The sequence below is a fragment of the Mastomys coucha genome, unplaced genomic scaffold (genome assembly GCF_008632895.1).
Source record: "Mastomys coucha isolate ucsf_1 unplaced genomic scaffold, UCSF_Mcou_1 pScaffold12, whole genome shotgun sequence".
Classification (NCBI taxonomy): domain Eukaryota; kingdom Metazoa; phylum Chordata; class Mammalia; order Rodentia; family Muridae; genus Mastomys; species Mastomys coucha.
Genome location: NW_022196894.1, coordinates 13,694,423 through 13,716,315, shown reverse-complemented (window position 1 = coordinate 13,716,315; position 21,893 = coordinate 13,694,423). Strand labels below are relative to the sequence as shown.

Sequence of the window (21,893 nt, the reverse complement as noted above, 5' to 3'; positions counted from 1 at the left end):
AAGAGCCCCACTCGTCTTCACTTCTATACTTCTCCAGCCTTGACTAGGCAGAAAGCAGTCCTTGCTTCACAACGTGTGTGGTGATCAGTCGCAGGGCAGGGATGGCTCCATACTGCCCAGGACTGGCCACCCATCAGAGACAAAAGGTGTGTTCCCGCTGGGTCATGTGTTTATTTTTAGAGGGTCATGGGATTGTCTTTGGAATTCAAAGGAAATAAAACCCTTTAGAAAACATTTTAATGTATAACATTATACTCACTTTATACCAATGAACGTGTACACTGACTGTGTACACACAGTGTGGAGAGTACCCCTTCAAGTTTCACTGTGGTCCTGTCCACTTAACCACAGGCCCCAGGCTCCTTGTGGTCAGGGTCCCAGGCCCTTTGTGCTTAGCAGGACTGCCTAGCCACTGAGAATTCGTTAAGCAGCTTGAGCCCCGAGGCTATAAAACAGGAAATGAAACACATCCTTAGTATACTGGGTAGCAAAGGCAGTCTTAAAGACAAGGTTGGCTCCAGGTTCTCATCTGGCTTTTAAAACAACTGTTTGTTTTGTTTATGTCTCAGAACTGACAAGCGCACGCCATCAGATCACATTGACTTAGAGACTCTTCACTGATTGGAAGGTTTCAGGGAAGCCATGAGCCTGGAGAACCAATAAATGGGCGCGCGCGTTGGCATGGTGGGGAGAGTGTCTGCTATGCAAGAAGTAGAGTCCTGGTTCATTCAACCTGAGCAAGGTTTGAGGCCATTTATAACCTGATGAGGTAGAGGGTGATACACAGAGAAGACAGCAAAAGTAGGCACTAGGAACTTGCCCCTGTTAGGCTCTGGTCCAAGGACATATCTGTAACATACCTTTTCCTGAGGCTGCTGTCACCATGATTAATGTCTTGTTTGCAGTCCACTATGCCAAAGTTTTTATTCTTGTCAAACTCCCAATATTAGCTATACCAACCAGCTTAGCTCAAACTGTGATTCTTCAGTAAGACACACCAAGCTGTGGGGTAGAGCCAGGAGGTCCCAGAGTGCTCAGTTCCAGGTCTCCCATCTATGTCCTCGCTCCCAATTCCCTAAATCCTTTCCCAAAAACCTGTTCTGAGTACTCTGAGAGTGGATACAATCTCCCTACCACACTAGCCCCTGTCACTCAGAGACTGGATATATCATTTGGGCTTTAAAAATCTCAGTGATGCCTGTGACCTCAGGAAAGCACCCCAAACCCTTCGTTCTAGAACTTCCAGGCTCTTTATAATGGGGGTACAACTTGGTAATACTTCCTTTTAAAGGTAGCTGTTATGAATTGAATCTGAAGTCTCTTGAAAGCTTGGGCTTTTGGGAGGTGACTGGATCATCAGGACTCTAACATTATCAGCAGATCAGTCTATTGGATTCATCATTCATAACTACATTATTAGGAGACAGCAAAAACTAGGATGGAGGAAGGTCATGAGTGTGTGTGCCCTGGAAGAGTGTGTATCTCCAATCCCTGGAAAAGGTCTATTTTGCCAGTCTTTCCTCTCTCTTCTTCTTGGCTACTAGAGATGACTCAAACTGAGCCCAAATCCATCTTTCTTCCTTTAAATTTTGCTCAGGCGTTCTATCACAGTGAGGAAAGGTGACTAATGGGATGCTGGCTCTCTCTTGGGTATTACTTTTTCTCATAGGGCTAGAAAGGAATGATGTATGGCTGAGGTCCACGGTGCCTTCTACAGTGCTGGGAGAGTATTCCACTTGAAACACAGACTTCCTCATGTTAGTGTGAACCACAATCTCAAGGTAACAGAAATGGGACTGCTGGAGGGCTGGCCTGTGAGATCTTGCTTGCCTCCCACAACACAGGTCACCCTGCAACTCTGACCTCATCAGCTTCCAGAGCAGAAAAGGTGATGCCTAGGAACACAGCTGCTCTGAAGACAGTTCACCCCTAGTCCTAATTGTTTTGTGCTGACAGGTTAGCAATGATAACGAGGCTGTACTGATGTGTGTGTGTGTTGGGGGGGAAGGTGATGGGGTCAGGAGTTTAAGAGTACAGTTTAGATAGCTAAGGCTGTCTGCTGGAGTTCCACATAAAGTGCATGGAAGAAAAAAAAAAGGGTACATTAAGAGGCCTATGTGGGTTGCAACTTGAGTATAGAATTTTAAAGATGGGATAACAAGTGTGGGTTTAAGGCCTGTAGGACAGTCTTTCCTCAAGCCCAAACTAAGCACACCACTGAGCTGTTTGTGTTCCTGCAGTCTATTCAAGATAGGATTGGGCCAAATGGGCAGAATAGCAAAGTCACACCCTTGTGCTGCGTACTCGATTGAGATGTGGCTTATTCAGGTACAAGATTCTGACTGGAGTGGAGAGGATAGATTCCGAGTGTCTATTTTGTCCTGTAGCTTATTACTTCTGTGCCAGCAACTTCTATACAGCTTTCTGGGCCACTGCCTCTGGTCAGCTTTCCTAAGGTATCACTTCTTCCTCTGTTGTATGTTCTTTTATGGTTGACAGGGCTCAGGTAGGAAGTCTTGGTGGAGCTATGTGGACAGACAACTACATGAACTCTAGTTGCCTTATGGCTTTCTTGTGAGTCTACCTGCCCTGTGTAACTGTGAATCTACTGCAGACCGAGGAATCCTATGAGGAATGCTGTTGGCTGCCTCTCGAGCCAGCATTTTACAGAGTAATCTTGGGCACCTTTCTTGCTGGGCCCTGGTACCACATGGCAAGGCATGGCCAGAAGGCAGTTTCTATCACTTAAAACCCATAGTGAGTGGGTGGAGAAGGGAACACAGGAAGGGGTGGCAGTCAGAAAGGTGGTCCATAGCTATACTCAGCTGCACCACGGACCAGTCTTACAGAATGTTTTCTAAACTTGGCTTCTGACCAGCTTCAATGGAAGAATTCAGTTACCTGTCTGAGGAATACAGACACATGATGACAGTCAGTGTCAAAATAGATCCACAGTGTCACCAGAGTCACACACAGGCTCTACATGCTTGGAGTTTCTGAGTGGCAGCCATACAAATCTGGGTTAGGGATCAGGAAGCTAGGCTACAGGTACTGAGCAAGGGTCTGGGAAAGGTGCCTGCTCCACCTGGCCAAGACTTCTCTGGGTTGCTAATGTCCACCTTTCTTCTGTGTCACACATAGCTACACCACTGTACATGTACATACTTGGTGTGAGCTCCGGATACATTGCTCCCATGGTCCCAGATGTGCTTTCTTGCTGGCACTGCCATGGTGTGGGCAGAGCGGGCGTGGAGGGATAAAGCTCATTCTCACAGGTTTCCACAGACATAGGAACCCTCTTTTTCACCAGTAAAAGGTCCCAGGCTTTTTGTTCCAGAGAATACAAAATAAAAAGCATTTTAATGGTTTCAGTGGCTCAAAGATAACCACAACGTGTCTGGAGTGGGGAAAAGAGGCTGTCATACGAAGTAAGCAGCCAGGGCTGACATCTTGTCTTTTGGCCGCCTAGGGTTGGGCTTTCCTGGAGGTCTCCGGCCCCGGGCCCGCCCACGACCCTGCCTCCTTCCAGGACCACCTCGGTGCATGGGGTGGCAGGAGGCTGCATGCTTCAGCTCCACCAGCTCCTGGAAGACGGGGTCACAGAAGATGCAGCCTGTGTGCTGAGTCTCACTGCCAGGAAGGGGAGACTTGGCTTTGTTGAAGTCTACATCGAGCAAGGCAGCTTCGCAGGAGTTGCAGGTGTCAGCAGAGACCCGTACTCGGTGGGCATTTTCAAAGCAGTGTGCCACCACATTGCATGTATTGCAGGCCACCTTCCACTTGGGACCGGAGGTGGGGTCCAGAACCAGGACTCCATTCTCACATTCCACACACTGGCCAATGCCCAGCATACTCAGTGAGTGCTGGCAGGTGGGGTGTGTGCACTCATTGCAGCCCATACCTGAAGGGAGAGGAGTCCAGTGACCTAAACATGCCCTGGCTCCCTCAACTCTGGCTGCTTTCAATGTCAGACTGCTAGATTCTTATTCTAGAACAAAGTGGCACTCACTCTTAACATGCTTTTGGGATATCTTGCTCCAAGGACTCCAGCTGAACCCCAAACCCTCATTTCCTTCTGTAGCTTATTAATGGCTCTTCCAGGGTGTGCTCAGCTCACCTGTCACCTACTTGCTGCATTGTAAGACACTGAGGGGGATGCTGGTGAGTGAGTGTTGGGGTGAGGATGGGAAGAGAGCCTCATTATCTTGGTAGTAAGCGTGTGGACTGAGACCCTGAGGATTCCTAATGAATACCTCAGGTAACAAAGGAGCTGGCTCCTAGTCTGAGATCCGGGATGGTACCACCTGAGAGAGTACCACATGTGTTGGCACTGAGCCTTTCTGGTTCCAGGCTTGGTAGGCACTGCTTAGCCTAGATACATGCTCTCTTTTTTTCCAGAAAGGGTATAAAGTAAGACAACAGCAGTGCTGAGAACCCAGGGGGCTTTGTTTGCCAGCTGTCCTTATCTGAGGTTGCTTGCCTCTTACTTAGCCCAGCCCCTGAGGGGCACATCTTGCCCCCTGCTCAGATCCTAAGTGAGCAAGCTATTTGCTCAATTAGGACCCAGGCATACCTAGACCAGATAGCCTAGACAGTGCCTGAGTAATGGCACAAGTATTTCATAGGGTCCCTGACTCAGTACCAGTGTGCACAGGTAGTGATGGATGGGTAAGGGACCCCATTGGAGTATGCTAAGTATGAACCTGAGGGCCCCCATGTGCCACACTTACCTTTCTTCATGTCTCGGAAGGGTGGGTGGTTATAGCAGTAGGGACATAGTGGGTAGCTCTTGCCCCTGGAGCCGGAGGACCACAGGACCAGTTCAAAGTCATCCAATGGGCATCGCAGCTCCTTGTAGAGCTTGATGGTACCATTCTGAGGGAGAGTGTAGGTCTCATCACAGTGGGAGCAGTGCAGGCGGCTTGGCTTGGCCTAAGGGATGGGGGCAATAAGAAGGAATATGAGGGGTGTTGGGCTTGACTTTCTTGCTGTGCTTTCCTTTGAAACACTGAATAGGTAATGCTGAATACCTAACAGGTACACAGAATACAGAATTCAGTGCCAGGCAAATACCTCTCAACCACTGGTATGAGGCCCAGTTACCAGACCTCCCCATTTCTTCCTTCCCTCACAAAGCCAGAGATTCTAAAGCCCTAGCATGAGGCTGGTGGATGGTCCATCAAGTAAAGGAGCTTGCTGCTAATGCCAGAGTTCAATCCTTAGAACCCATATGATGGAAGGAGAGAACTGACTCCTACAAGTGGTCCTTTAACCTCCACATGAGTGTTGTAGAATACATGCGAGTATACACACAAACACACATACACATTACACACATAGCACACATTGTAAATGTAAAGCCCCAGCATGTTAATAATATTCATGAGAGCAAGAGAGTGAATGGTGTTGAGAGTGAACAATTTGTATATGGCCTGATGGTTTGTGTGGTTACTGGTGCTGATTCAGGCCTTTTAACCATTCTGTGTGACAACGAACATTACTTCCACTTGACTAATGACAAAGAAGAGGCTTAAGGTGATATTTGAACAGGAATGCTCTGGCTAGATGTAGTGACAGTCTTTCAACGTCCACATACCTGGATGTACTTCATAAATCGATGGCACTTCCCACAGCGTGAAAGGGGCTTGCCAGTGGCAGCCAGGGGTGAAAAGGACACCTCCATCAACTCGTCCATGCCTGAGAGCAAGCATAGCACAGGGGTCATGTCCCTTCTGGTCTTTGGCAGCCCTCTCTTCAATAGGTAGCTTGGTAAAACTGGGTGAACTAGACAAAGAGGCCACCACACAAGGTCAAGGATCCAAGTGTGACTGTGTTTCTGTCAGTGATAGAGTACAGAGCTGCAGCCCTACTCATCAGCTTTGTATATTCCTGATTCGGATATTAATTAACCTGCTCCCGGCAACAGCTAACAGGGAGGCATCACTGCTTTGACTCATAGAGGCTCAGAGCCCAGATCTGGAATGGGCCTCAGGGGGCTCTATCTTGTTGGAATAGCTGCTGATGAGGGGCAAGGAAGAGGCAGGCCTTACCAGCAATAGAATCAACGAAGTAGTGGAACTTTCTCTTGAAGATATCCAGGGTGTGGTCCAGGACCTGGTGGTAGTCAGCTTTGCCCTGGGCAATGAGGTTCAACTGCTTCTCCACTGCACTTCGGATGGTGGGGAGTACCAACTCTGCATCTATGAGCAAGTGGGTGGATGCTGCTGTGGACACCCAGGACCTTGCCACCCCACTAGGCAGGCAAGAACTGCTGTCCTGCTCAACCTAGCTCTGACCCAGTCTTCCTGGGCTGCTTGTCCAGAGTTGGAAGGCAACAAGGGCAGCTCCTACTGCCACCAGACTTTTCCTGAACTTCCAATCAGGAAAGTGTGTAGAAATCTTTTGCAGAATGGCCAGGTCTATGCTGTACTTCTGCATCTCCCAAAGAACACGAGGCATTTTAATGGACAGAGTTGGTGGGTATCTTAGTGAAGAACCCAAGGTTTGGTTTGTAGAAGAAGCCTCTGTTTTACCTTTATGTGTTCATCCATCAAATTCCTGAGTCCCATAGCATCTCTGCAATGGGGATTAGGGAAATGCATGAAGAGCATGGGGCCACTGCAAGAGGCAGCAGAGCCACAGCATAGGAAGGAGCCAGAAAGCCCAGCAGGTCATAGGTAGTGGGTAGACAGACTCACCAATTTTGTAGTAACCATGCACCAGAACTATGCCAAGGTTGGTGGGCTTGAGCCGGCGGCCACTCTCCACAGTAACATAGTTGCGCTGGCAGATATTGTTGATGTGCACAGGGATACTGGCATCAGTCCCTGGAATGCACAGCATGGGTCTGGGTATTCCTTAGCCTGCCCCAAGAAGATGCTCTGGACTATGCACTCTAGTTCCATCCACCTGTCACAGAAACCCTCCCAGACACCGATAGGAAGGAGTATAGTGCCACAAACTGAAGCTTATTTTGCTTATCAGGTCCAGACTGCTATTTCCTGTATGGCTGCCAGAAGCCATGATGCAGAAAGATCCCCAAGATAGAGCAGGGCTGTCTCTGCATTGTGCTGGGGCACACCTGTGAACCAAGGACAGCCTTCATTGGTGTTTTAATTTTATAGTTAAAGGACAGAGGCCCAGAGAGGACTGTTAGGTCAGAGGGCATCTCCTGAAACCAGTAAACCCACGTTGGCTTCTTTTATCTGGAAACTATGGCTTGTACACCCTCTAGATATCAGGATCCAGCTTCTACCAGAGAGAGCTCATAAAGCTACTGCAGAACCAAGCTGGTTTTACCCATTTTCTCTCTCCTATTTTTCCCATTCTCTAAGGCCCCTTATAATACCCAAAGCATGCTTCCCACCCCAGGGTTGCAGCTTGGCAGAGAAGGAAAAGTGGAAGGTGATGCATCTGCTGTGTGATGTCAGAGGTGTGAAAAGGAACTCTGCCCTGCATGCACACTTGTAGTACTGGCAGAGGAACACTTAGCTTTCTGTGGGTACCTGGGCAGGGTTTACAGGGGAAGATATTGGCATTGGGGGTTAAAGAACCTTTAGAGGTTCTACAGTTGGCTGGCTCACTGCCAAGATTAGGAATTGGCCTAGATCACGGCAGTTTGCACATACAAGAGTTCCTGTATGGTTGCTACACACACCCACACCCCCCTTCCCCCTCCCCCCCAACAACAGGCAGAGTCTCAGAGCCCAGGCTGGCTTTGAGCTTATGTCCAGGTAGTTAAGTCTTTTTTATACTGCCCCATGGACCTTGATCAACAGCATGGCCCTCACTCTCCTGTTCAGAGGTCACACACAAACTCTGTTCACTGTCCCAAATTGAAGTGCATATTGGTCACCAGGTCTAGAACAGTACACAAGCTACTACAAGTCACAAGTGTGAAAGGTTCTTAGCACTGCACTATCCATCAATGGCACCTCAGCCACAGGCCAAGGCTACTGTCAGAAATTTACCTTGGGCACCTGGGCCCTGGGAAGAAGCAGGCCCAGACCAGAATTCTAGGGCAGGCCACCTAGCTGTCTGTTTTGGGGAGGCACCTGATCTAGCCCAGGAATCCTTCAGAATCCTGGATTAACATTGAGTCTGGTGGGCACCTGTCAATGTGTGGCAGTCTCATGGTGCACAAGCCTGTATGACACTCTTCGTATGGAAGGCCAAGTCAGGCCTGATGATAAGGCCTTGTAAATGGCTCTACACAATGTGTCTGACCCATGGGTTATACATTGGACCATCTGTTACCTCATGCTGAGCCAGGGATATATAGATCATAAGAAGTTTTACTATCATCACCTCTTGGCCAAGGCCCTGGGAATGGAGACCCCAGACTGGGTACCTACCGATACCATGCTTCTCCATGAGAGTGATGAGCTCGGCCTCAGTCAGATAGTCTGGTGGGCTCGTCTGCTTCTCTAGCATCTTCACTTCACCCACAGTGAAGCTATCGCCCTTCTGGCACGTGGGCAGACTCTCTTCCAGGGGCACGCTCTGCCAAGGCATGATCTCTGTGAAGCCTAGAGAGATACCACTGTCATTTGAGGTTCCCACTTGGGCCTCCCATCCAGAGATCTCAGTGTCTGTATAGATAAGAAGAAAGGGACCCCTGTGGTCTCCACTGTACCTGGGGAAATAACTGTTTTTCCCATGCATGTAAAGTGTTCAGGCCCGATCCTGAAGGAGATAGTGCTCTGGAGGTACTTGCAGTCATGGCTCACTGTGGCAATGAAGTGTCTGGTGATGTACTCGTAGAGTCTCCACGCGTCACCTCCTATAAAGGCTCAGTGTAACCAGGTGCCCTGGACCAGCAACAGGCCCTCTGCGTGGGTACCAAGGATGTGTGTATATGTATGATGCCAGGGATTGAATTTAGGGCTTTAAGCACATGCCAGGCAAATGCCATACCATTAAGCCTTATCCCCGGCCTCAAAGCCTGCAAGGAGGAAGGAAAGCACAGGTATGGAAGCTGCTCTAGTACCTAGGTGGCCTGGCAGTGTTTCTAGGAGACTGTTCGTTAGGCACATCTGTATGTGGGACTCTTGCTTTACACTTGGATCTGCAGCAGTTCTTGACTCTCCCTTCTCTATAGGCCTTCTGGAATACCTTAGGTAGGAGGTACAGACTGCCTCCGAGCTCTGGTACTCTGCCTCATTCCCCAACCAGCTGCAACCACTTCACTTCTGTCTTAGATGCTTGGTGATGAGGGTTTTACTAAGCCAGAGGCAGGCTCAGGAGCAGCTATACTGATAATGGGCCTGACCTTGCCTACTGGAGCCATGTGCCTATAGCAGCTTCACCTCACACCATGGAAGCCTGAGGAGTGTGAGGATGTTGGGAAGAGGGGCACTCAATACCTAATTCAGCCTCTGTAGCTGACTTCATAGGTGTGATCGGAGGATGGTCACCAGCATCATGACCTTTCCGAGGGCGGTTGATGCCTTCTGCTAACAACTGCTTTACCTGAGAGAGGGGAGGCAAGGCAGAGTCAAGTCAGGCTGATGGCTTCCCATCAGTTTTGGGCTTGGCTAAAGCCTGTCTAGGGACCACAGCTGATGGGTTGTTCAGGGCAAGGCCCATTCTGCTCACCGAGTCTGCCCAGTATGGGTGATTGGCCTGCTGTCGCAAAGAGCCCTTCAGGTCAAAGTTCTCGGGATAGTGGGTGGTTTCTGTCCGTGGGTAGCTGATGTAGCCCTGTATGTATAATCTCTCAGCTATCTGCATGGCATGCTGTGGTCCCATACCTGTCAAAAACAGGAGGCTAAGGGGTCTGGAAGTTGGCTAGGGTTCACCCATAGGTTTGGGCATTCTCGTGTAACCTCACAGATGACTCATAGTGGCTATTGCCAGAGGTACTGGCTGGATGGGCATCTGGAATACAGCCTGTCTTGAACTGAGGTCCTGTATCTGGAAAAGTGGGCCCAGTGGGAAACACTGCTCATTGCTCCATGGGACCACTTTATAGTACTCAAAGCAGTACTGATGACAGTCTGAACTCTGGCCACAGAGCAGCAACTAGGCCTTTGGGTAGGTGAGCCTATTAGGACTCTACAGTGTAAGAGAGCTTCTCCTCTTGCTCTCTAACCTATGAATTGACACTTGGCTATTGATCATTTGATGGCATTGCTGTATCGAGGAAGAGCTAGCTTTGTGAGGATAATGCTCTAGGATACAGCTTTCAAAGATTACCAGTTTTTCAGACTATCTCTTGTGATAGCTAAGGAAGCAATGCTTAGAGGAATCCTATTCTAGGATTTAAAGAAAACTCACACGAGACTCAAGACCTCGACCTAATCTTCAAGCATCACAGCATGAGAAGGGCTTGGTGTGTGTTACAAATTGGCCCTGCCCTGTACCAGTCTCATGATGTCTTTAGGGGTGCTTTAGAGAAGTGTTTCTACATACCTAGAGCTGAGCTGGCCACACGCAACATCTCCACAGTGTTCAGAGCAAGTGGTCTCTGCTTGGCTTTTTCTTTCCTGCTCGTAGCCTCCACCTGTGGGCAGGACAGATAGAGTGATATTTGGCAAGATAAACATAAAGGAGGTGAAGCATGTGAACAAAGGTCTGAATTAATTCACTGGTTGCCCTCCTGAAATTCTATTTCTCCAACAATCTGATGATGGAGCTGAATATTTAGGATTAGGAAAAAGGGAGGGGGCAGGCAGAGAGCGCATGCATCCTCTGTTTTTCTTGAAGGAAACACAAAATGTGGAGGACTGGAAAAGAACTGAGGAAGGGACTGTAGATGTAAATCCCACAGAAGTCAACATAGGCCAAGCCCCAGGATGGCCTTTGTGTTGTGTGAGGGAAATGGCTGCTGGTGGCTTTGTGAGTGCTGCCCATTGGGCCACTAGCATTGTAAAGCTTTCCTATTTTTAAGAGAAGCTGCAAGGTATTGTGGAAAATCCCACAATTCCCCAAAGGCAGTCATTTGAATTTATAGGCTGTGCTTGTCAGGCGAGCTCCCCTCCCACTGTGGGTTAGCATACTTATGGAGAAGCTGACTCTTTGCTTTGCCTATGCACACATAACCCAAACACACCAGCTGGTCTCTTCCTTAACCAAACTTACAAAGACTGGCCAGGGCAACACATTCTGGATTCCAGGCTACAAATATGGGTGCCAACACTGAGGATGTTTGTGTACATGTGACACTGGAGGTTAGTTAGGGTCCCTTGGAGTGGGTGCTGACATCAGAGTTACCAATGTGAAGTAGCCTTACATGTAAGCCAGCAAAGCCTGAGCAAATTGGCACCAAAGCAAGGTCTGAAAACTGCAGACAGATGTGACTGAAGGCCAGGACGAGGCTCAGGGATGGTGAGCTGTCCCAGCTGCAGGATCTTGGCTGTGATGGATGTAGACCTGCTTCTATCCTGTGCAGCCAGCCTTTGCTAAGCTGACCATCTTCCTAAGCACCAAGCAGGAGCCCCTCTGATTCAGAGAAGCCGTGAGTGGGAAACATCACTACTGAAGTGTGAAAGTTGACTAAGTGTGTGATCTTAGACCTCTATCCTAGCCGTATGACCTCAGGCAAGCCTGTTTACCAATGTGCACACAGGTTCCTCTGCAGCTGGTAGCTTTGGATATTATAGAAAAGAAACATTTGTATGAAATGGAGTCCTGCCAAAGGAGACCCTGCACATGAGTCTGTGGGAAGAGACAGTGGAAATGACCTGGCTCAGGTGTGGCTAGCATGAGGTAGTGCTTCACAGATGCTGCACTGCATGTTAAGAATGAATGTGTGAGGAACCAATCATTTCTTCAAGAAGCCATCTGAATCTCATAAAAGGCAGAAAGGCATGATCCAGGGTCACTGATTCTAAGGTATGCCCATCCAGGACAGATGAGACAGATGTAGACATAGAAAGCATACCCAAGCTTCTTTTTCTAGCTTTGTCATGTTTAAAAACATATGTGCAATCTCCCGGTCGAAAACTCTAACACGGTCCCAGTCCAGAAGGAGTGACTCCTCTTTATTAGTATGAACCTGTAGGGAAGACAAAAGGCAAAGCACACTGCAGGAAAGAAAACTGAGACAGAGGACACTGGGTTTGGTCACAGATGAAATAGCCTAGCTGTAACATCTCATAACTGTTGAGCTATGGATCCAAAGCTTATACTTGACTCTTCTCATTCCGGAGCAGATACTGAGGGTGGGCCCTTATGAAATACCTGAAGATGTGCTTCTCACTCTATCCCTGCTTATCAAGGTCTCCATACCCACAGTACCTCCCCATGCCCACACAATTCCCAGTCTTGGAGGCAACACAGGAATTCTCTACTATGTTTTAAACCTGTTGTGTTTTAGGAGGTTTTGAGAGCACGGTCTTGACCCTGTGCTGGACTTCCCCACTGAAGACACTGGCCCAGTGGCTGGCCTCACCTTCACCCCAAGAAGGAACTCACGCCTACTTATCCAAATTCAGTGTGTCCAGGTGCAGCCCTGCTTCACTGCTCCAAGAGAGCTGGTGACTCCACCTCCTGGGCACCAGGACCTACAACTATTGGTACTGTAACTCACACTTGTGTTCTTAGCCTGGGGCCAACAAGGTGCTCATGACGATGAGGAAAACTGTCAGAGTCCACACCCCAAACCCACAACAAAACAGGAATAAAGAAGGGAAGAAAACCTTGGCCTGAAGTACCCAGTAGGTCTCTGGTTTGAAGGACTGGATTTTATCATGTCTTTCTACACAGAATCCCAGGGTAGGAGTCTGACATGGTCCAAAGGAGATGAGAGAGCTGTCTAAATCGCCATATTTTCCCTGGAAATACTTTGTTTGAAACCTAGAGGGTTGAGAAAGACAGAAAAATAGATGAATAATTAATTCTAGACAAACACCATGTGAACCTAGCTTGTGGATCTGTGGGTATATACTGAGAGGTCGCATAAAGAGGCTGCTCCTCACTTTCAAGACAGCAAAAGTGACAGAGTATGAAGTCATGAAAGAAGAATTATATGTGTGCACAGGATGGAGTAAGGACAGGGTGTGTCCCATGAATACTGTCCCCCAGGACACAAGTGCATACCAATAATCTGCTTAAGAAGTTGTGTCCTATGTGATGTGCATCTGATAAATATATAAAATTTTCTTCAGGTTCAAAAAAAAAAAAAGCATCTCTGATAGCTTATGCAGGCTCTTAGGGCCCTGGGAAAGGCAGTATCCTGGCTAGAGGGAGAGTATATGCATGTGGTAGGGAACAGCACCTAGTGAATGCACAGCCGATGCGCAGGTCTAGCTCCTGGCGGGCATCCACTGAGAGTGCCTCATTGTGGTCTGGCTCACTCAGGCGGGTCATGGCATTACAGATGTCTGTATCAGTGATGGAGCTGAACCTGGCTCGGAACACTATCTTCTCACCATTGTGGGCATTATTCATGACAGGCCGAACGGCATCAAGGACCTGGGAGGAAGAATACTGGCTGCAGTTAATTCCTCATCCCTGCCTTTCACTCTTGGACCCCACTGCTGGGCAGGCCTTCCAGGGTTAACCTTTTCCCTTCTAGACAGCTTAGATTCCCTGGAAATCCCTTGCTTGCCGGCTGCCTTGCTGGTTGCACTCACTTCCAGATATGCACCCACTCCTCAGCCCACTTCTTAGTGCTGCCTCAAGGCTGCTACCCTTTCCCTTCTGGGCACTTTCATCTGAGCTAACCAGTGAATGCTGTACCCAGCACACAAGGGCTTCGTGGTCCCAAATCCCTTCCCTTTTCTGGGAGTAGGGCGTGCTTGGATGGATAGGTAGAATTTTTACATAATTGGAGAACAGACAAAGGAAAAGATAAAATGACTAAAAATGGGGAGGTCACAGCAGGCTTTGTATGGGGGTGGGAGCTAGGTATAGAAAGTCCTGGAATTGAGACTCACTAAGGCTATACAGGGGGAGGAGCAGAGAAGCTGGGGCATGCAGTGGCAACATTAATGGGAAAACTATTTGTAACTCCAGGTCTGGGAAATCTGATGCCGTTTTTTGACCTCTGAGGGCACCAGGCACATACACAGTAAAATACATACATATAGGCAAAATACTCATACACATTAGTAGATTATCGAGGAGATAAACTATAGTAACTGAAAGTCGACAACAGGCATGGAGCTAAGCCAAACACTGAAAATTCTGAAACTTGCACCCACCCAGAATGGTGCTTAAAAAAATACTACTACGACTACCACTAATTGGTTTGTGTGTGTGCCCATGTGCCATGGTGTGAGTTAGAGGTCAGAGGACAACTTTCATGAGTTGGCTTTCTCCTACCGTGTGGGGCTCTGGGGATTAAACTCAGGGTGTCAGAATTAGTGGGAAGCACCTCCACTTGCAGAACCATCTTGTGGGCCCTAGATTATGCATTATTTTTTTTTAAGATTCATTTATTTCATGTTATGTGTGTGAGTGTTCTGTCTGTCTGTCTGTCTGTCTGTGCCCAATGTGCATGCATGGTGCTCTCAGAGGAGGGCATCAGATACCTTGGAAGTTACAGATGGTTGTAAACCTGTGTAATTGTAAGAGCAACAATTGCTCTTAACCAATGAGCTGTTTTTCCAGCTCTAGGTCTATGCATTTAAAGTAGCTACAGATTTTCTGAAAGCAAGGGGTTGGGAGAAGATGTTATTTGAGCCCTATACTCCCTATGCTAACCTCAGGAATAGGGTGACAAACTCTGATTGGGAAGGCCTAAAAGGTCTAAAGGGAACCAGAGTAGACTCCACACTCACCTCAAAGCAAATATTCTCGCCTTCCTTGTCACAGTCCAGCCACAGCACGATATAGTCACAGCCTCTGCCCTCCACCTGCCACAAAGCACACACTGACCATCATCCCTGTGACATCCCCCTCTGGGGACAGGAGATGGAACAAGGTACTGGGCTTCCAATATGAGGAGCTGAGCAAGAAGCTGTCTACAATGAGGCTGTCTCAGACTTAGAGAAGGCTTTGGTTCTGAACTATCATACTGTTAGATCAAAAAACTGTAATTACAATATGTCTATCCTTCTGCATGTGGTGTGGTGCATGTGCATGGGTGTGCATGTGCATGCAGGTGTGCAAGTGCATGGGCATGCAGGTGCATAAGCCTGTGGGCAGAGGCCAGAGGACATTGCTGGGTACCTTGCTCTACCAGTCTCTGTCTTATCCCCTTAAGACAAGGTTTCTCACTGAACCTGGAGGTACATGGTTGGCCAGCAAGACCCAGAGATCCTCCTGCCTCTGCCCTCCATGGCACTGACCATGGGTGCTGGGATCCAAACTCAGGTTCTTATGTTTGTGCAACAAGTGCTCTTACCACTGAGCCATTTCTCTAACCCCTAGAATAACTATTTTTACTTTTATTATATAGTCACAAAATACAGTGTGTGCTCTATAATTTCCAGAGGGAATAAAAGATTAAAGTGGATTTACTTAAGGCTTTATCTTTTACATTTTCAAACATGTGCATAGTATACTTTTAGTACATTCAACCCCATCATTTTCTCTTGCCCTCATCTACTCTCATTGGTCCTTCTCCTCGCCTTCTGACCTTAATGTCCTGACCATCAAGAGCTGACATGAAACAGTTCAGTATTAACAGTGCTTGTTTTGGGTCATGTGTCTATACTGCTTTTCCTTTAAACTTATCTTTATTTTCCAGTAGGGTTTTTTTTTTAAACGAGTATTTCTTGAAACACTTTCTCAGATTTTTGTTTCTTTCTTATTGAGACAGGGTCTGTCTGTGTAGACTAGGCTGGCCTTGAACTCACAGGGGTTCATCTGCCTCTGCTTCCCTGGTGCTGGTAATCTCACCATGAGTCGCCAAGGATGTTATATCAGACCAGCTAGCATCTAAGCCCTATTTTTCAAATTATAACTTAGGCAATATTGACTGGGCTGGTTTGGCACCACTCCCCACCAAGGATCACTTTCAAGGGCTTTAACTGTACTTTACCACAGCTTGCATTACTCAGGAAGGAAGGACTCGGAGTTTCCAGCTTTTTCTTTTTTTAAATAAGATGTACATATTTATTTTAAAATTGGGAAAAACCCTTAACCGAGCCATTATAAAAGCAGAATGTCTGCTTTCTAGAACTGGTATCAAGAGTGTCTGAGATAGGAAGCCATGCATGAAAGTGCCAGGCATGCCAACAGAGTACTTATTGAAATGGCAGAAAGGAGGGTCCATGGCTACCAGCCAGAGCCTTGATGTGCAAGATGTAGATGAGGGCACAAAAGGACAGCTGTGGCCACCTATGACATGGGGAGCTGGAAGGAGCCTCCTCAGTGGGCTCGGAGACCCTCCCTTACCTGCAGGAACTTGAGCATGTTTAGCTTGGGGTTAGCTTCCTTTTTCTCTGTTGGAGCTTGGCTGAAGAGCTCTGCAGGATCCACCTTATCCCACTTGTTGTACTTTCCTGTAACCATGTCCAAAGACACTGAGTCACGCTTCACAAAGGCCGATGCAGTTGTTACAACTAGGAATAGGATAGGGTTCATCATGCAGAGGGGGGGATGGGTACCTTACCCAGCTGCCAACCACTTCATGATCTGTTTGGGGCAGGGTCTAACTAGACCCTGGGTAGTGCTGTATGGTGTTCCTTTCAACAGGACAGAGATAGGGGGAGAGTGGCCATCTTACCCAGAAAATCCAATGTCATTACATGACCGCAGACAGATGTCATCTTGAAGTGGACAGGTTGGCCAGCAAAGGTTCCTGTGTACTTGTGCACTGAACATGCTCCATTCAGCCCTTTGTGTGAGGACATGTTTCCTAGGGAGGCAAACCACACAGACAACTGTGAGGCTGACCTATACATGCTGTGGGTCCCTGAGCCCTACATGCTGACTCTCGGGGGACAAGAGTTCTCCTTCTCCAGAGTGGTCACTGGTAACATTCCTTAAGTGCCTTGCAGATAACTAGGTACTGGGTGACTTAATGGTGCCAAGGGACAGAAGCATCTAGGAAAAGGTTCCCAGAAACTCACATCAACACCAGTCCCATACTGACTAGGAACTAGAGGCAGAGACTCTTGGGGTCTCACTGTATTTCTATTTTCTTTTTTAATTTGAATTCTACCTTTATTTATTTAGATTTTAAGGTTATTATATCCTACACTATGGTCCCTCAGCTGAACACTCTTGGTACTTGGAAATGAAATGATGCCTTCTGGACGGACCCCCTCTGGACCTCTGGAGTGTGTATTCTCAGCTTAACTAGGGGCTCTTCCTCCTCCTCCCTCCATGTACCACTTCAGTGGCAGAGTGGATGCTGATGGGCAAATCTTCACTACCTTCCTGGCTCTCAGGTCACTGACCACTTGTGAGTGATATGAGATGTAGGGAATGTAACTGTAACCACATCAGGGGCCCAGCAGGCAGTAGTGAGTATCTAGTGGTGCAAAACCTAAGACCTAGTCTCATTTAGCTCCTTCCAGGATCATTTCTTGTGCTCATGACCAATGCTCCTAACTGGACCAGCATGCTGACAACCACTATACTTTCTTCGTCATTACTTTTCCTGGAGGCTTCAGGCCTGGGACTTCCACATGTGGACATAGCATGTCACAGGAAATTTGCTACTAAGGTGCTTCCTGAAACCTGCCAATCCCAGCTGAACCCACCAGCTGTGGAGACACGCTTTAGAAAAAGAAGCAATCAAAAGAGCACAAAAGATTGTGCTTACAGATGAAAGCAATCAAACAGCCTAGTGTTTGCTTTTTCCTACCTCGGGAGAGGATTTTGGCAATGGACTGTGCCAGGGATGGCTTTTCTGCTACCATGAACACGGTCTTCATTCCTGCTCCAGGCTGTCAGGGCCCACAGATGGTTTCACCCAGATCCAGAACAGCAGCAATAAAAAAAGCTTAGAAAGGTCTCCTCTGTAGCTCAACACGACTGCCAATGCGGACTCCTAAGGGGAAGGACAGACAGTACATTTATCTCACCCCTCCAACGCTCAGGGGACTCTGTGAAGAGGGACAGAGAAGGTATGGGCTGGAGAGAGGAATGGTGTGCTTATGGAATGCTTCCTTCCAGGCAGCATGTCTCTAAGTGTGGGTAACAGTTGCTGAGGGAAGGAGAAACGCTTTCTTCAGTGGTGTAGCTACTGCTGAAGTGTCCATGATCCTGTAAAGAACCTAATGGAACTCACTGGGTTACACACACGGAAGGTAGAGGGCAACAGTTAGAAAAGGAAGGCAATCACAGAGAATGGGACAGGAAAAGGCAGTCAGTGACGAGTATAAAAAGTACATTATAGTCACGTATGAAAGTCATGAGGAAACCCATTATTAGGTATAATTTGCTAATGACTGGGTTGGCAAGAAGACTAAGACAAGAACAAGGAATTCACTTTTCTTTCTTAGGTTGGTGATGGAGATGGAACCCAGGGCCACCAGAATGCTAAATAAGTACCTTACTACTCAACTGTACCCAGCCTGAAGGAAACCAAACAAATGAAAGCTGGGCGAGACAAAGAAAACCTGGGGAGACCGGAGAACATCTGCTCTATGACCAACTGCTCAGGAAGCGGGAGTCTGGCTCTATGTAGGGAAGCAGCAGTGACACTAGGACTTTAGTTTGCTGCTAAGTTTGTGCCTAAAACATGCTGGGACCTACAGACCTGGACTCATAGGCTGGGGCAGGGCGTGTGTGCCCAATCCCCTGGACTAGCTCTTGGGATGCCTGTCTGTGAAATCATCTCTTAGAAGGGGAAATACAACACAGTGTTATGGGGAGACAAAGAGGAAACTAGATAGAGGGATTAAGTAGGGAAGAGGATAAAAGAGAAAGATAAAGGAAGGAATGTGGGGAGGGACAACTAACAGAGACATGAGTTACCAGATAACAGGCTCTGACAGTATTCCAACTAGACATGTTATGCTGCCAAGTTTTCAAACCTCCAGTGCCAGGAATGAGTAACAGCTTGTTGAGCCGGCCAAAGGGGCACCATGGAAATCCCCACACATCTCAAGCTGTTGTCAAGGCTATTGGTTGCTCTCCACAACCCAAAGTTAAGGTCCTATTACTGAAGAGAACACTTATATATGGCGTCAAACATGGAGAAATTGAGCTGGTGCTGAGCTAGAGGTTTCACCCCTACTGACTAGCATTCAGTAGGCATTGCAGAGTACTCTGTATGTTACCAGAGAAGAAAGGCAATTATCAGTATCACTTAGCTATAATCCCTGCGACCAACAACAGACATTTACAAATTATATTGGTGCAACAGTGGTATGAATGTTATAGAAGTAACCAACCACTTTCTGATAGGATTTAAGGCTCACTCCATAAGATGGAAGCCATCCTTGACACTGCCTAGGTAGCTAAGAATTGATACTAGACAGTTCACAGGCCTACAGCAAAGCCAAATACTATTGCTCTGAACACAGCAGTAAAATGACTCCCAATGATATTCTTCTATACCCAAAATAAGCACCTCAACTATCATCGGAGAAGTTTCTTTTTGGCCTCAAACTCAGAAATCCACCTGCCTCTGCCTCCCAAGCACTGGGATTAAAGGCATGTGCCACCACTGCCCGGCGGGATGTCTTTATTAAACCCCTCTCTTCAGGGGTTGGGAGTTATGTGGAAGAGGAAGCAAAAATATTTGAAAAGTGTCTTCCAGACATAACAGAACTGATGTACATGTGAACTTGCAGGGACTGTGGCAGCATGCACAAGGTTTACACAGGTTTTAGCCAAATGAGGGCCCAGCACTGAGAGAAGAACGTGGATAGGGGCTCCTAGCCCTAACCAAGAAGCTATCTCCAATTGATATCCACTTGCAATGGAAAAATTAGTTTTCTACAACAAAGTCTCAATGTGTCTATTAACCACATCTCAGGGCATGCACTATGCCCAGGAATTGTTGGCCAATCCAAAATGATCCAAGAGTATCTTTGTAGTCTTTTTGTCTCATTTTGCTATGTTTGGCCATTTTTTGTTTTATTGATATTTTGCTTATTTACTTTGATTTTCATTTGTATGGTTGTATGTATGTCTGTGCATGTTTTCTTTCTTTTATTAAGGAAAAAAAGGAATATAAAGTTGGGTGGGTAGAAATGTAGGGAGGAATTGAGAGAGGGAAGAACATCATCAAAATATATTACATGAAAAAAATTTTTCCCACTAAAAATGTTAAAAAACAAACAAACAAGCAAAAGAACCGAAACCTAAAAACAAAACAAAGTGAAACAAAACAACCCTATTTGGGCACTTGGAATGTAGAGGTAAGAGAATCAACAGTTTAAAGTCATTGTCTACTAGGGAACTCAGGGCCAGCCTGGACTATTTGAGATTCTATATCAAAGTAATCCCCCAATCCTAAAGAAAAAAGAGAGAGAGAAAGAAAGAGTGTGTCCATTTGGAGCCTCTGCCTGTGCTCCCTGACTGTTCTACCATCCTGAAAAATACTGTTTGATGACCCTGTCTTCTTTCTGGTGTTGGATATAGAAGCCAAGCTCTTGCATGGAGCTGCACCCAGCCTCAGAGCTTTAACACTGTGTAGTGGTGTCAAGCCTCTCTCCCACACCCACAGCCCTTGCCCAGGTTTCTGTCTTAACTAGCCCACACTACACTGTGCTATGGCCAATTATACCTTGCAAGAGGACATGACAACTTCATATCTGGACCACTGTTGGCCCTGCTGTAGCTTTCTGGGCAGGATATATCACTTGAAACCTGCTGGCAGGGGAGGACAAAAGACAATAATAAGCACAAAAAACCTACCAAACCAAAAGCACACCAACCAAAATAAAACAGAAAAAAAAAAGACATATTTTTTTCTTTATAATGTTTTGTTTTGTTATATATATGGATGCCCCTGAATGTCTGTGTGCTCATTCCCTGGAAATGGAGTTACAGACTGTTGTCAACTACCACATAGCTGATATATACTAAACCTAGGCCATCTCTCCAGCCCCACATTCCTTTTTGTTGTCGTGTCGGGGGTTGAACCCAGGGCTCCACACATGCCAGGCAAGTACCCTAACACCAACCATATAATACCTCCAGTCTCCCTTTCTTTTTGATCCACAGACATATACATTACTGTTTTGGAATAAGAGTTTTACTCTGTATTCTAGGTTGGCCTTGAACTGGTGGCAATCCTCCAGTCTCAGTCTCCCAAAGTGCCAGAATTATAAAGTCCTGGGTCACCATGCCCAGCTGCATTACTATTTATAAATACATATTTAAATACCCAAAGACTTTTGTTCAGACAAGGGCAACCTTCTGGAGCAAAGGTGAAGTGAGACGACTCAGTGAGGGAAGTGTTGTGCAGGCATATGGACACAAGTTTGATACTTAGGACCAACATGAAGAGCAAGATATGGTAGCATGGCCTTAAAATCTCAGCACTGGGAAGGTGGAGAGAGGAGGATAACTAGCTTGCTGGTTAGCCAATCTAGCAGAAATGGTAAGCTTTAGGTTTACTGAGAGACTCTGTCTCAAAAAATAAGGTGGAGAGCAAGAAAAGAAACACCTGACCTCTGGCCCCCAAGGACAACATAACTGCAAACATATAATGCTTCTTTTTACTGTTTATTTATAGCTGTGAATTTATATTTCACTCACAACTGGGGACAGCTGGATTGTTTCCTTATGTTTAGAAATTGTTTAAGAAAGTTAGAATTTTGCTGGAGACATGGTCCGGCAGCTGAGTGTGCACTATTGCAGAGGACTAGAGCTTGGTTCCCAGCATCTATATGGGGCGGCTCACAACTACGTGTAACTCCAGTCCAGGGGATCTGATGCCTCCTTCCGGCTTCCATAGGTGCTACACTTACATGTACAACCCCTACTTGTATATAGATAATTAAAGATATTACCTTAACAGTATTATTATTTTTTTTGTTTTGTTTTGTTTTTCGAGACAGGGTTTCTCTGTGTAGCCCTGGCTGTCCTGGAACTCA

At 47.0% G+C, this 21,893-nt stretch overlaps 1 protein-coding gene across 11 annotated transcripts in view; it reads right to left on the bottom strand.

Annotated features, from left to right (window-relative positions):
* Positions 1–3,334: 3,334 nt before the first annotated feature.
* Top3b (DNA topoisomerase III beta) overlaps positions 3,335–21,893 on the bottom strand; it is a 24,529-nt gene continuing 5,970 nt past the window's right edge. For 2 of the 11 annotated variants that reach the window (XM_031363225.1, XM_031363227.1), the window contains exons 2-19: positions 20,579–20,661; positions 17,705–17,890; positions 16,619–16,750; positions 16,288–16,454; positions 14,727–14,801; positions 13,220–13,416; positions 12,642–12,798; positions 11,885–11,998; positions 10,414–10,504; positions 9,598–9,752; positions 9,366–9,471; positions 8,636–8,782; positions 8,355–8,528; positions 6,699–6,827; positions 6,051–6,200; positions 5,597–5,697; positions 4,731–4,932; positions 3,338–3,901 (exon numbers count right to left, since the gene is read on the bottom strand). In XM_031363225.1, the coding sequence (XP_031219085.1) occupies positions 3,420–3,901; positions 4,731–4,932; positions 5,597–5,697; positions 6,051–6,200; positions 6,699–6,827; positions 8,355–8,528; positions 8,636–8,782; positions 9,366–9,471; positions 9,598–9,752; positions 10,414–10,504; positions 11,885–11,998; positions 12,642–12,798; positions 13,220–13,416; positions 14,727–14,801; positions 16,288–16,454; positions 16,619–16,750; positions 17,705–17,774 (2,649 nt within the window). In that variant the 5' untranslated portion in view covers positions 17,775–17,890; positions 20,579–20,661 and the 3' untranslated portion in view covers positions 3,338–3,419. Of the gene's footprint in view, positions 3,902–4,730; positions 4,933–5,596; positions 5,698–6,050; positions 6,201–6,698; positions 6,828–8,354; positions 8,529–8,635; positions 8,783–9,365; positions 9,472–9,597; positions 9,753–10,413; positions 10,505–11,884; positions 11,999–12,641; positions 12,799–13,219; positions 13,417–14,726; positions 14,802–16,287; positions 16,455–16,618; positions 16,751–17,704; positions 17,891–20,578; positions 20,665–21,893 lie in introns of all 11 variants that reach the window. The other 9 variants (XM_031363230.1, XM_031363229.1, XM_031363231.1 and 6 more) reach the window with 8 other exon arrangements.